Source organism: Pongo pygmaeus, chromosome 7 (assembly GCF_028885625.2).
Source record: "Pongo pygmaeus isolate AG05252 chromosome 7, NHGRI_mPonPyg2-v2.0_pri, whole genome shotgun sequence".
NCBI classification, from domain to species: Eukaryota; Metazoa; Chordata; class Mammalia; order Primates; family Hominidae; genus Pongo; species Pongo pygmaeus.
The window spans coordinates 131,149,232-131,163,059 of NC_072380.2; the positions used below are offsets into that span (position 1 = coordinate 131,149,232).

Here is a 13,828-nt window from a genome sequence, read left to right on the forward strand (position 1 = left end):
CTTTATCTTCTCAACACACCATTTATCTTTCCTTTATAAAAAAATTTTTAGTTTTTGCCTTACAGTTAACAATATACGTTTTTAAGTAATCTAAATCCACTTTCAAATAACACTAGTCTTCACATGTATTGCAGGTACCTTATAACAAAGCATTCTCTATTCCTCCCTTACATCCCTTGTGACATTGCTGTTATTCATTTTACTTATCTATATGGTATAAAACCTAATGTATTATTGTTATTATTGCTTTAACCAGTTAGCTTTTAGATCAATTAATAAGAAAAAAAGGAATTTATTTTGCCTTCATTTATTCCTTTTCTGACATTCTTCCTTTCTTTCTGTTGATTCAAGTTTCTGATCTATATCATTTTTCTTCTGCCTGAAGAACTTTTATCATTTCTTGCAGGGCAGTTTGCTGACACTGAATTGCTTCAGTTTTTGTTTGTTTGGGCAAGTCTTTCCTTACTTTTCTTTTATGTTTGAAGAATAATTTTACTGGATATAGAATTGGCCATTTTTTTTGTTTCAACCCTTTAAAGTTTTCACTCATTTTCTTCTTGCTTAAGAGGTTCTCATTAGAAGTGTCCTGGAATTCATTTTCTTCTTGCTTAAGAGGTTCTCATTAGAAGTGTCCTGGAATTCTTATCTTTTCTCTGGAACTAAGGTATGTGATGTTTGTTTGTTTTTAAAATCTGACTCCTTTCAAAATTTTACCTTTGTCGTGTGTGTGTGTGTGTGTGTGTGTGTGTGTGTGTGTGTGCATGTTTGAGAAAAGCAGTTCAAATATTTATCCTGTTTGGTGTTATCTGAACTTCTTGGATATGTGGTTTGATGTTTGTGATTAGTTTTGGAAATCTGTTGTCATTACTATTTGAACTATTCTTCTGTCATTCTAGTAATGCATATGTTACATCTTTTAATATAGTCCCACAATTCTTGGATGTTCTGCTCTGTTGTTTTCATTCATTTTACTCTTTGCATTTTGGTTTTGGTGGTTTCTATTGATTTACCTCCAAGTTCACTGATTGTTTCCATGGCTGTGTTAAGTCTACTGATGATCCCATTGAAGGCACTCTTACTCGCTATCACAATGTTTTTTATTTCTAGTATTTTCTTTTGATTGTTTATTAGTTCCACTTCTCTGTTACATTAGTCATCTGTTCTGGCATATAGTTTACATTTTGCATTAGTGCCTTTAACATATTGATCATACTTATTTTAAATTTCCTGTTTGATAAACCTAACATCTGTGTCATATCTGAATCTGGTTCTGATGATTACTTTGTCTCTTCAGTTTGTTATTTTCTTAGCTCTTGCATGCTTTGTAATTTTTTCTGTGTGTCTGAAACCTGGACATGTTGTATTCGGTAATAGGAACTTGGGAGGAGGCATTTGGGGATATCCAATAAATAGTCCACTAGAACAAAGGAAGGGACTGGAAGATAGCATTATGCTTCATTGATGCCAGGAAGCAAGAATCTAATGGGGGCAGTCATCAAGAGCTTTCTTCAGCAAGAGTTTCTAACCTGGGAACCTAAAAAGGACCGAGGGGTGTGTTTCAGTCAAACTTCAACATAAACTTTCTTATTATACTTTTCAACTACCAATTTACTGTGATAAGTCTTACCATAGAGCCTTATCGTTGGAACTAGAGATGAGATACCTAATCCAGATGAAGAGAACTAAGGAGGGCTTTCTATAGGAGGTGGTATCTAAAACTCAAGCCAGAAGGAAAACTGGAATTATTCAGGTGAATGGGTGGGTGTCAGGAAGGTAGAGAGTATGACATTTGAGAACCCTTCAAAGTAGTTCAGTGGGCCTTCAGCTTAGAGGAGGAGGGAGTATAGGCAAAACCAAACACCATCACCATCACCCCTAGCACCACCACCACCGACAACAACCACCACTACCACCACTGCCACTGCCACCATCACCACCACAATAATCCAACATCTTGAACAGAAAAATAGACTGCTTTTTAAAACTATAAAATGCTCATCCCTGGAGGTGTTGAAGCAAAGGCTGTCCAACCACACAGTAGGGATATTAGAAAGGGTACACAGAGGGACATGTACCTATATTGTAAGGGGGACACTCAGCCTCCGTTCTTCCTATTCCCTTGTGGAGGGACTTCCCTGACTAATGCTCTTGGCCTCTCTCCTGCCCTCCATTTGCTACTCATTCAGCCCAGTCCCATGTTCTGTCCTCACTTGAGACCTGTGTCCTGACATAGTCTGCTTTCTGCCAAGCCTTAAAAGAGGCAGTGCTCAGTTGTGCCAGTGACTGGGATGATCCATTTAGAGAGGAAACATTCTTAGTAAATAAATTTGTCTACACATATGAATTACATTCTCCAAAGACTTTTATCAGGAATGGAGCTGGTATTTTTTGGTCCATTGACCTACCACTTGTGTTTATTTCTCATTGAAAGGGTCTTTTTTTTTTTTTTCCTTAAATTGACCCCATAAATCCTTGGAAGACATCTAAAGTCCTTTCCAACACTCAGAATTCTTTTCCCCTGAATCATCAAGAAAACAAAGTTCAGTACCCTTGTTTTAAGAACACTGAGAAATAAATCATGTATATTAAAGTTAGTAAGTTTATCATTTAGAAAGCTAGTAAGTGTTCCATTAAAAGGGGTTAAAATGAAAAATCAATGGCTCTATTGGAAAATTAGGAGAAACAACTTATGTTCTAATCATATCAGAAACTTTACTATGTAAATATAAAATTATGCTCAAGTTTCAATAAAAGTATAGAGCAGTTCGCACAAAAAAGAAATGTGAAAAAACAAATACAAAGATATAGGAAAGTAGACCACAATATCCAGAGGGGAAGTGATAAGGATGAGAAAATGTGTAGATGACACACTGGATAGTTAAATACGTCTACATTTTGTTTGGTTATACTGCTAAGTAGTATTCTCGTAAATACATCACATAAAGTAATTATTCTACTCCTTTTGACACTTGTTAACTACAGACTCCATTGGTCTCTACAGGGAACTCTAACCATAATAAAAGACTTGGAAGAAAATCACAGAAGGATAAAGGAGTAGAACAGCTCAGAAAAATCAGCACTGAAGAGAACAATGTTAGCAAATGCATGAAGCCACATTCCAAAGGTCCTAAAAAGATAGTGATTTTCCCTTTACTCAACAGCATATGCAGAACTGCCCAATTTCAAGGTGCTACATCTCAGCAGAATATTTTTAAAAAGGAAAAGAAGTACAAGTGGGTGATAGTTGCAGCATAAAAAAACAGACAACAGGCATACATCTATTTTGTAGGTGATCATTTAGAAATATGATAAATCAATAGGAATCATTTCTAAGCGATACTTATATGACAACTATTTGTTCTTGTAGACATCTAAAGGATACCCATGGTTCATCCATGAAGTAAACCAAGGAAACCCTTTATACATTCAAGGCAGCTTTTAAAAAATATTTTATATTCTGGGGAGCTCTAAGTGCTTCACCTCTGAAAACAAGTCTTTAAAGTTGGCAGGGGAAGGAACCCTTCACAGATAGAGGATTTGAAGTCAAACGAGGTGAGGTGATGTTAGCAACCACCACAGGAAGAAACTTCAAACCTGAAGAGATACTTGACTGTGCATAAAAGAATCTGAAAGTTGCCTGTGAGCTTACACCTGGCCCCAGAAGAGCCTCCTCATCAGCATTCCAAGCCAGACCTCAGAAAACTAGGGACAGAATCTTGCAAGCACAGAAACATACACAAATTTCTTTCCTTTAAACCTAATCTCATGACTTCAGTCTATATATCCTAATGCCTCTCCAGTGTTCTAACCATCTTATTCTTTTTAAAGTGTGCTTCTGCAGGGAGTTAATGCTACTAGTACAGCAGCATCCCCCTTAGCTAAGGTTTCGCTTGGTGCAGTTTCAGTTATCTGTGGTCAACTGTGGTCTGAAATATAGATGAGTACAGTACAATAAATTTCAAGAGACAGAGAGAGATATTTACCTAATTATTATTATGGTATATTATTATTAATCGTTCTATTTTATCACTAGTTCTTGTTCATCTCTTACTGAACCTAATTAAAAAAATTAAACTTTATCATAGGTATGTATGTATACAGTATATAAATAGTGTTTGGTAATATCTATGGTTTCAGGCATCCACTGGGGGTCCTGCTACATTTCCCTTGCAGATGAGGGGGGATTACTGCAGCTTCTCTTCTGATTAAACACATCTGCCACCAAAGAGCAGGAATCTTCTGGGCACAATAAAATTATCAAAAATTTTGATATTGCAAAAGATTTTGAACACTGATAGGTTAAAACATGTCTAAAGTTTTCTTAGACTTTGAAGCACCTAAGGGAAAATTTTGTTTAGAATTTAAGGTTCTTCAAATAAACACAGAAACAAATGTTAAAATAGCAGAACTCTTTGTTAAAACAAATACAGACAATTTAAACACTACTGAGGTTAAAGCGTAATTTTCAGAAAAGGTTAAAATCATGACTGTCATACAAATACGGAAGTGAACACATCTTTAAGATTTTAATTTAACTTATTAATGAGGAAACTGGCCAGATGTTTCAACCAGCTCAAGGGAGAATCCGAACAGCAGACACAATTATAGATCAGGAAGACTGAAATCAATGTGTAAATGGGAGGTAAAACTCACCTTTTCCACAGTGGCTAGGCAAGTCAACTGAACCTCTATGGAACAGAATTTACATGTCAATGGAGAAAAATTATATTGTACTATTCTCTGTTATCTACAACTCACAGAGTTATAACATTGCTCCCTAGAATCAAAGAATTAGACAACCCAAAATGTGCTATAGATGACCATGCATAGTTTTCCATGGAAGCACAATTTTTTTCCTACATGGACCACTGACTATCTTATTTACCACTGTATTCTGAAAACCTGGCACATGGTAGATGGTCCGTAAATACTTGCTAAATGGATGAATGAATGTCCACTATATGTCAGCCATTAAGCTAGGCCCTTCACATTCATCATCCCATTTAATCTTCCCCCAAATTCTTTAAGATAAATATTATTTTACTGACAGGACACTAACGAGTGGCATTATGTTTTTATTACATGTCAAAGGTTGGTGTAGAGGGTAGCAGGGAGGATTTGACTCAGACCTATGATCAGAAAACCTATCTCTGTTTTCTTCTTTTCTCTCCATTCAATATATGTCTTTTTTATTTACTGTCACTGGACCATGTGCCTCTAAATCAAGGGATGTTTGTGTATAACATTGATATAACATGCTTCCGCAATGAGCATGATATAGGAGATCCTTGCTTTAAGAAAAATAAAATAACAGCACTCAGGAGAATCTAAGCATAAATAAGAGATACATGAACAATCTTTTCTGCAGCCTTAAAGATTAGCACAGGATATTTACCAGCCCAGAATGTTTTGTTTCCCTTAGATGCTCCTTTCCCTCCTTTCCCAGGATAATAAAGCTGGATGAATTCAACATGATGTGTATTGTTTTGCTATCATAGATACCATCAGGGCAACACTTGCAAAAGAGCAGCAGCTCACATGCGTTGTATGCTCACTGTGACTATGTACCACTTTCATAGCAACACTATGAGGTAGATACTATTAGCATCTCCTTTTCTGCAGGTGACAAGCTGCCATGCACCCAGCAACCTTTACAAAATCACAAGGTTGTGATGCAGCTCTGGGCTGTGACCTGGTACTTGTAACCACTCCCCTGTCCTCTCTTAAGTCATTCTACTGTCTGCACAGCCTGATGAGGTTTGCTCTGTCATCACATCTTCAGTTTTACAAACCTCTTTGCCCTGTTCATCACAACCTCCAAGAGTATTGGGATTCCCACAGCTTCTAGCATCATAGGGCTGGTAAATGCACACTGGCTGAAGTCCTGAAAGCTATTTTCTGGCCACTTGGCACTTGTGATCATTTGGGTATTTTGCATTCACTGTTAGAGAGGCAAGGGCCAGAGAACAGGAGAAGAGAGTGGTCTTCTGAGGCTTCATATAGGTGAATGTCAAAAAAGATGTAGACCAAAAGTTAACCTGAAATCATTCTCTCTGTTCCCTAAGTCCCCAAGTAATTCCCTGCTTTCTTCTTCTTGCCGGAAAATAGGCTGCCCTTAAAAGGAAATAACAGCATGTTTTTTGACACTTCCAGGTGAGTCCTGACATGAATAATAGCACAATGCTGACATGTAAAAGGAGTCAAGAAACGGTTAGCTTAGTGGTTTACCTATATTATTTCATTAATTTTCATGACATCTCTCTGAGCCAGGTACTATTATCTTTATTTTGGAGATGAGGTAGTGAGGTTAAGTAACTTGCCCAGGTTAAGCAGCTTGCCCAAGATCCCAAGAAAGTAGTGATTTCCCAATATCTGGTATGTTTCATGAAGACCAAGTCTGCCACCAAAAGCATACGACAACTGTTTGAAATACATAGCTCATTCCCACACTCCTGTCCTCGTGTCACTTAGCAGAAAACCTTGGGAAGTGGGACCATTTATTCCATAAGCATTGATGCATGAATCTTTATTTCTGAGGACTGTAAGGCTCATCCTCTTCAAACCATTATAAATGCTTATCCTTCCCTCAAGGGGACCTCATAATTCTCACCCCTAATAAAAGATAACACTGCTTTCAAATAAGATCATGAAAAAGGCTTTGCCATTACTATCGCACAGGCATTAAAAAACATTAAGCAGCCATTATCTGATGAAGGCTACCATAATCAGGCAAATGGTTACTAACTGATTGATTACGGTTAGGAGAAGAATAACTGACCTTAGATGGGCTTTTCTTAAACTCTTAAGGGAGGAACTAAGAAAATGAATGTAGACACTTGGAATCAAAGCTAAGTACCCACACTGCCTTCCGAATTTCTGAGATTTCATCCAAAGGGGCCATTGACTCTAGTTGGGAGTGACAGAGAGGAAATGCATAAAGGACCATTTTTATATTTAAGATAGAAGGATTTTACTCTCTTGTTTGTTAACTCAACTTGAGCTACAATTGGGTGTTTTCCCTATATATTTAGACCTATCAATGTGGTCAGCAGGAATCTAGGATCATCTAGCTCAGCATTTTTTTTAAACATTTAGTGCTTAAATGTTTAAAAAATTTTTTTTTAAATCAATCAAGTTTTCAAAATCAATCAAGTTTTCTGTACGGTTCAAACATACACAACAGACATGAAGGGAGTAGTTTTGGTTCAGGCACCCGCCTCTACCCAAAGCACACCCACATCCCTTTGGCAGTCAAGGGCTCCATGAAACACACATAGAAAACCATCCACTGAGACCTATTCTAAGAAGGTGAACTGACCTGCCCCAGATCTCACAGCTACAGCCTAAGAGCTGAACTGCAAAAAGAAATACTTTCTGCTTAACAAGTCCCTTTTCAAAGTAATAGGAGTGAACAGAAGGAGAGAGATTAGGATTTGTCATGACAGAAAGTGTGGGTTTGGAAAGAGGTTTGTCGTCGAGAGTGCTGAGCTATTTCATGACAAGTCACTTTACCACCAGACTGAAAGCATTTTCTCAGAAAAAAAAGATCTGGACTAGAAATGACTTCTTAACACTGTTTCCCCCTTGAAGCCACACAGTTTTGGTTTACAGAGTGTATCCTCAGTCCTATCTTTCACTGCACTGTTTGTGAAGGGAAAAGAGAAGTGTTGCCCACATACAAGCAGGATCTTAGGGTGAAAGGGCAGGCAAGGTCTGGAAAAGCCCCCTTACTCTGATGGGCTACCACGGTGGACATATTTGCTCCATCTTGCCCACTCCATCCCCCAGTTAAGAGACTTGATCTGAAGGCCCTTTATGGTTCACTATCCTGGCCTATTTTCTGCTTTCAAGTACTTACTGACCTCCACGTATAATATTTGAATACCCTTGATCTAAATGGAATCATTATCTGTGCCTTGAAAGTATTCATCCCAAGGGCAGAGAGTTAGTATTATTATATTCCATTTCAGAAACTTGGAACATTGCTAGGTGCAGATACAAGAAGGTGGTCAACAGGGAAATGGATGGCCAGAGGACAGGAGTGTCAGGAAAACCGACTTTCCACCATGGACTCTTTCACATGATCGGATACATGTGTATAGCTCACCCAAAGAAGTCAATATACTTTATCTTAGACATTTTTTAAGAAGCATTTTCCTACTTAGAAACCTTTTCTACTTGGAAGATCTACATAGTGATCCTGTAGCCAAGTTCATGTGAAAGACTTCCTTCTTTCCTTTCTCTATGATTGGTATGCTCTTATTTTCTCTAGGATCCCCCAACCCTGCACCCTGATTCCCATATACTTTTACAACGGATGCTCAAAATCCACAGTTTTCTATAATAACCATGTATATTTGTTAAATAGCGTGGCTCACATGGATCTGGAATTTATCACCCCTTTGAAAGTAAACCCATGCCAGAAAATTTCAGCAGGAAGATGTTGTTTCATGGTAAGGGTATGGGAAAGGCCATGGTGACTGGGAGAAAGAAAACGAATGAAATATCTGGGATACTGCATACTTTACCAGTTATGTCATGCTGTTTGAATGACTCACTGTAGATCTGATACTGATTCGGACAATGTTTCTTCAACCACTTGCAGACATCCTGCTGGGTCCATAGAGCCACCGGTTTAGACAGCTTCACTGTAGCTGACTATAAATAAAGAAGGAAAGGAAGATCTGTCAATGCTGGCCCCATGCCTATGAAGACACTATAGTTAAAAGTCTTAGAGTGTGTTAAAGGCTACAGACTGGATTCCCTGAAGATAAATATCTAGTTCTTGTCTTCCTCCTAACCTCTGTAGACCTTGTCAATACTGCTGAAAAGCACAAAGAAAAGGTCCAGATGGAGAAGCCGTAAAAATGATCTAACCATCTCTGCTGAGAAAAAATCCCAAGGAATCCCTAGGAAGTAGTGTTTTTTAATGAATACTTTAGCAAAAAACAATGGGGTTGCTAAGCAATTAATTACATTAAAGGGGAGAAATAGCTGGCCCCAAGTGCCTTTCTTTGTATTCCAAGAAGGTATTTATCTCTTGCTGTCCCTGACATTTCTAGAGCCTAGTACAACACTGGCTCCAGGAAGTGCTAATAATATTTTTAGGAATGAATGTTACTGGATTTGGATAACTGTATACTAAGATCTGCAAGTCTGCCTGGGGGCTCTGGACTTAGGGTGGCCCTGAAATGTCCAGGAGCATTAGTTATACCAAAGTGGGGAAGCAAAAAGTCAATTCCACCAGGATGTGGAGAATGGTAATAAGATAATGGAGGCAGTTAGGCTTTATACAGAAGCCAACTAGTCAAGGTCTTTTTTTTTGTTCACTGGATCTTTCAGGGAAGTATTTATGAGGAAAACACACACACACACACACACACACACACACATATAAAAACGCACACACACACACACACACACACACACATATAAAAACGCGCACACACACACACATATATATAAAAACACAGGGAGTGAGAAAAGCTTAGCCATTGACAAATGATGGATTACAAATACATTTATTAGTGAATAAGCATCAATTTCATGCCCATGGGATGACCATGCTCTGATGGTCTCCCTCAGAGATCTCAGGAATTTGGTTTTGGACAGATTAATGCTTCACTATTTAGAATTTTTATCATGTTGGATCAGTGTTTGCCAAAAAAGTAAGGCTATCATATTGGCAGCTGTTTGAAGGCTCCTGGGTGGTACAAGGATGTGGCCATTATTATCCCTGCTCTTCTCCATACGCATAATTTCCTTCCACTTCTCTATCAAATCTTTCAGATTAAGCCAAAGGGAGAGCCTTCATTTGGTAGGAGTGTGATTGTAACACCTGCTGACATGTGTGTTGTTGTTGTTGTTGTTCCTTGACTAAGAAAGGGCTTGCTTCAGACTCAGAATCTTAAAAAAAGGTAGTATATCTAGCATCTAAGAACTTTTTAAAACTTTTTAGTATATTTAAAGTTACCCTTTATTTTATGGCAAATAATTATGGCAAAATAAATTTTATTTTCTGTAGCAATATCTTCTTTGCTTTTTAAACAAATTTGAGTTTAAAGACACAACTATCCCTTGGGCCAATTTTTAATAAAAAAATAAAGAAACAATGGTGCAGATGGTGAGAGAGTCATAGTGAAAACAGTGGAAGTAATATGGAAGCAATTCAAGGTTGGAAAGCACAATGCTCAGGTGTTTTTTTTTATTCGTATACTTCCAGTCATATGAGTCCTTGGGCCATTGCTTTCAAAATAATCACAATGCTGATCACTTTTTATTTTGTACTGTGATATTTTTCTTTTATTAATTGTGGTAGATGGTGTTTTCCAAAGATGACTTTATATATGTCCATATATTCATATATGTATGTTTTCATATAGACATATATACATACGTATGTATCTGCTTTTCATTCAATGGGACTGACATTTCTTCCACTAATATGTGGGGTTGATGCTCCCTCCTACTCCATTTTAGCAGGGTATGTGACCTTCCTGACCAATGTAGTACAGTGGAATTAATGCTATGTGACTTCTGAGGCTAGGTCATAAAAAAGAAACAGCTTCTGCCTGATTTGCTCTCTGGCACTGACCTTTGGAAACAACCATCATGCTATGAAGAAGCCCAGGCCACATGGAGAGACCATGTGTAGGAGTTTTGGCCAATTTGCCAGCTAGGGTCTCAGTTGTCAGTTATCACCAACCACCAGACAAATGAATGAACAAGCCTCAGATGATTCCAGCCACCAGCCTTCAAATCTTCCAGCTGAGGCCCCCAGATACCACAATAGAGAGTCAAGCCATCTTTGCAGTGCCCTGAGTGAATCCCTGACCCACCTAATCCATGAGCATCATAAACAGTTGTCTAATGCCGCTAAGTTTTGGGGTAAATTGTTTTGCAGTCCTAGTAAGTGGAATACGTGGTGATGATGGGAGGGTGAGATCTGTTATAATTTTGTGTTCCCCAGAGTGTCTTGTTTTCAGTAGATCCCATGTACATCCACAAAGATTAAGTGAATGAATTAATGAAATGAAACAGCATTCACAGACATAGCTTGCTATTTAATCAGCAGTGACTTTCACGTTCAGCCCTTGCTTCTCTACCCTGCTGTGTGTTGTGCCTACATGGCTCCTAATCAAACATGCCTGCAACCCTTCATACTGGGGTAATGGGCTGCAGCCATTTTCCCTCTAACCTCTGTGGGAACCCATATTGACTTTGCCTAATTTTGATGAGAGAGGAAGACCTTGGGCATGGAGGGTATAAATGAATAAATGTTTTTATTGTTGATGATGTTTAGGTTTTTTTCTCTTTGCTCATCATCATGTCCTTTGCTTTGCACAACTAGGAAGCTAGAACTTTAGATCTTTTAGCTAGAAATCACTTACCACCATGTTTCACAAGTCAGCACCTCTGAATCTAGTTCTCTCCTGCTCTACAAATGTTCCTTCAGATTAGCTGAATGAGTTTATAGCTGACACATCATTACCTTGAAACTCTTGCAAGTAGAGCTAATCACATCTTTTGAAAACTCCTGTAAACCAGTCACAGAAGGCTGTAAATTAGGAAGGGAAAGGCAGAAGGCTAAAGTTGCTTACACATCAATATACTAAACTTTTTCCTTCTTGGAAGGTCATTCTTTAACTTGCTCATTTCCTGGGAAAGGAAGGACACTCAGCCTCAACTGGGCTTCACGTGGAGATTTACCCAAACACACTAAACTGACTCAGAATGCATCCTCACCAGCCCACCATGTATGCTTTTGTTCTAAGTTTTCCTTTTATCATGAATTCAGAGATTCTGAGGCTAACAGGCAAGGAGCTGCTTTGCTTTATTCTTCAGCATACACTCTTACTAGGCATATATTAGTAAGAGCATATATTCAAAACTTTAGGCATAGATTTTTAAGACTGTATGAGGCTGGGCACAGAGGTTCATGCCTGTAATCTCAGCACTTTGGGAGGCGGAGGCGGGCAGATCATCTGAGGTCAGGAGTTCAAGACCAGCCTGGCCAACATGGTGAAACCCCATCTCTACTAAAAATACAAAAATTAGCTGGGCACGGTGGCATGCACCTGTAATCCCAGCTACTCAGGAGGCAGAGCATCGCTTGAACCTGGGAAGTGGAGATTGCCTTGAGCAGAGATCACGCCATTGTACACCAGCCTGGGTGACAGAGCGACACTGTCTCAAAAAATAAAAAACACTGTCTCAAAAAAAAATTAAGATGGTATGAGCCTACAAAAATGCCTCCAAGTAAACAGACATAATAAGTAAAATGAGGGGAATAAAGATTCCTACAGTTTGTCTCTTCTTAATCAGATGGTAATAAAAGTATTGATACCATTTATCAGGTGATTCTTAGCCTTGGCATTTCAATGAAATTACTATTAGTTTGCCACACTTTAAGAGCTGTAATGACTCAAGTTACCCCAGTCTGCTGCTTCTTTTGGGATTCTCAGAGCTGACTTTGATTTGTTCTGCCTGAACTTCTCTTCTTGTAGCACCCAGGGTCAACCTCAGTTACTCCCACTTCCATCAACATTTCCTCCATCCCTAACAGCTACCAAATGTTGGCAGTGAATGCCATAACATGATTCCTTTAAAGAGCTTACACTTCACTTCCACGTGCAATTAGAACAACAAGAAGTACATGTTAAACCTTATCACTTGAATTCAACATATTGTCCCACTGAAGGTAGGAAAAGAGAGGCAGAGCCGTCATTGCCTTCGACCGCCTCTCCTCCTTTCCTCAACATCCAACACCTACACTCTCTTCACAGCCATCCCTAGACGATGACTTTCTCTGACATGCTGCTGGGTTTTTTTTTTCCTGCAGTAGGGGCCTAAGCCTAAATAATAATAGACCATAAAGCAAAGAAATAAAGCATTTCACCTTTACTAGAAACAGTAAACTCATAAGAAAAAAACATCCTGCCCAACAGCAAACATTAAAAAAAATTTGCCCCAGTTCTCTTTCTCAATGTTCATGTCTACCACATCATTCTCTGAATTTACAACCCTGGAGACAATTTTGGTTTATTTTGCTGCCCTGAAAGAGGCCCGAGGCAGTTTGTTATCTTAACCCCTATGCATAGTGACACCAAGCAGAATTCCAGACATTTCCTTTCTGAATTGGTCCTGGCCTTGCTACAGACAAACTGAAAGTGAATTTGAGATGCTTTTCCTTTCTGATGCCTTTCCGTTTTACAGGAAGAACTCACTTTATGCAAAATACACATTCCTGAGAGAATGGTTGTTTGCAAATTATTATTTTTTTTTGGTAAATGATTTCTATTTTAATTTACTCATATAATAAATTCAGCTATGTTTTACAGTAATTCTGATTTGTATTTAACTGGAAAGAACTCTGAAGCATTAAGTTTTAAGTTCTCCAAGGTAAACTTGAAGCTTTTCTGCTAAGTAACAGAATAATTAAATGCTTTAAAGAAGGTTGAAATTGAAAGAACATATTGCAAAATGCCTTTAAAGTTAAATTTTTATTTTGTGATTCAATTATCCCTTAGCTTATCTGTTTTACAATATAAATTCTCTTTTAATTTACTGGGCTTTGATTTATAAGAGAACACTGCAATTGTAAGATCCCAATGGTTGTACAAACTCTTAACTAGGTGAGCCCAGTTGGTTGATTATCAAAAAATAGAGAATGCTTAGACTGTTTACATTCATTGGCAGGACAAAGTGAGCTTTATGGCCAAATTTCAGAAAGCGGTTTAGTATATCATTATAAGCGAGTGTTTGCAAGCTCTAAGAATTGCCTATTTCTTTCCTTACTATCTTGCAATGTGCTTTCTTTAGTCCCCAG

At 38.2% G+C, this 13,828-nt stretch overlaps 1 protein-coding gene across 7 annotated transcripts in view; it reads right to left on the minus strand.

The window, feature by feature from the left end:
• SAMD12 (sterile alpha motif domain containing 12) overlaps positions 1-13,828 on the minus strand; it is a 515,818-nt gene that overhangs the window by 309,927 nt on the left and 192,063 nt on the right. For all 7 annotated transcript variants that reach the window (XR_008504031.1, XM_054497449.2, XM_054497451.2 and 4 more), the window contains exon 3: positions 8,529-8,658. Coding sequence is in view for 6 of the 7 variants with exons in the window: in XM_054497449.2 (XP_054353424.1) it covers positions 8,529-8,658 (130 nt within the window). In the remaining variant the exon portion in view is untranslated. The remainder of the gene's footprint in view (positions 1-8,528; positions 8,659-13,828) is intronic.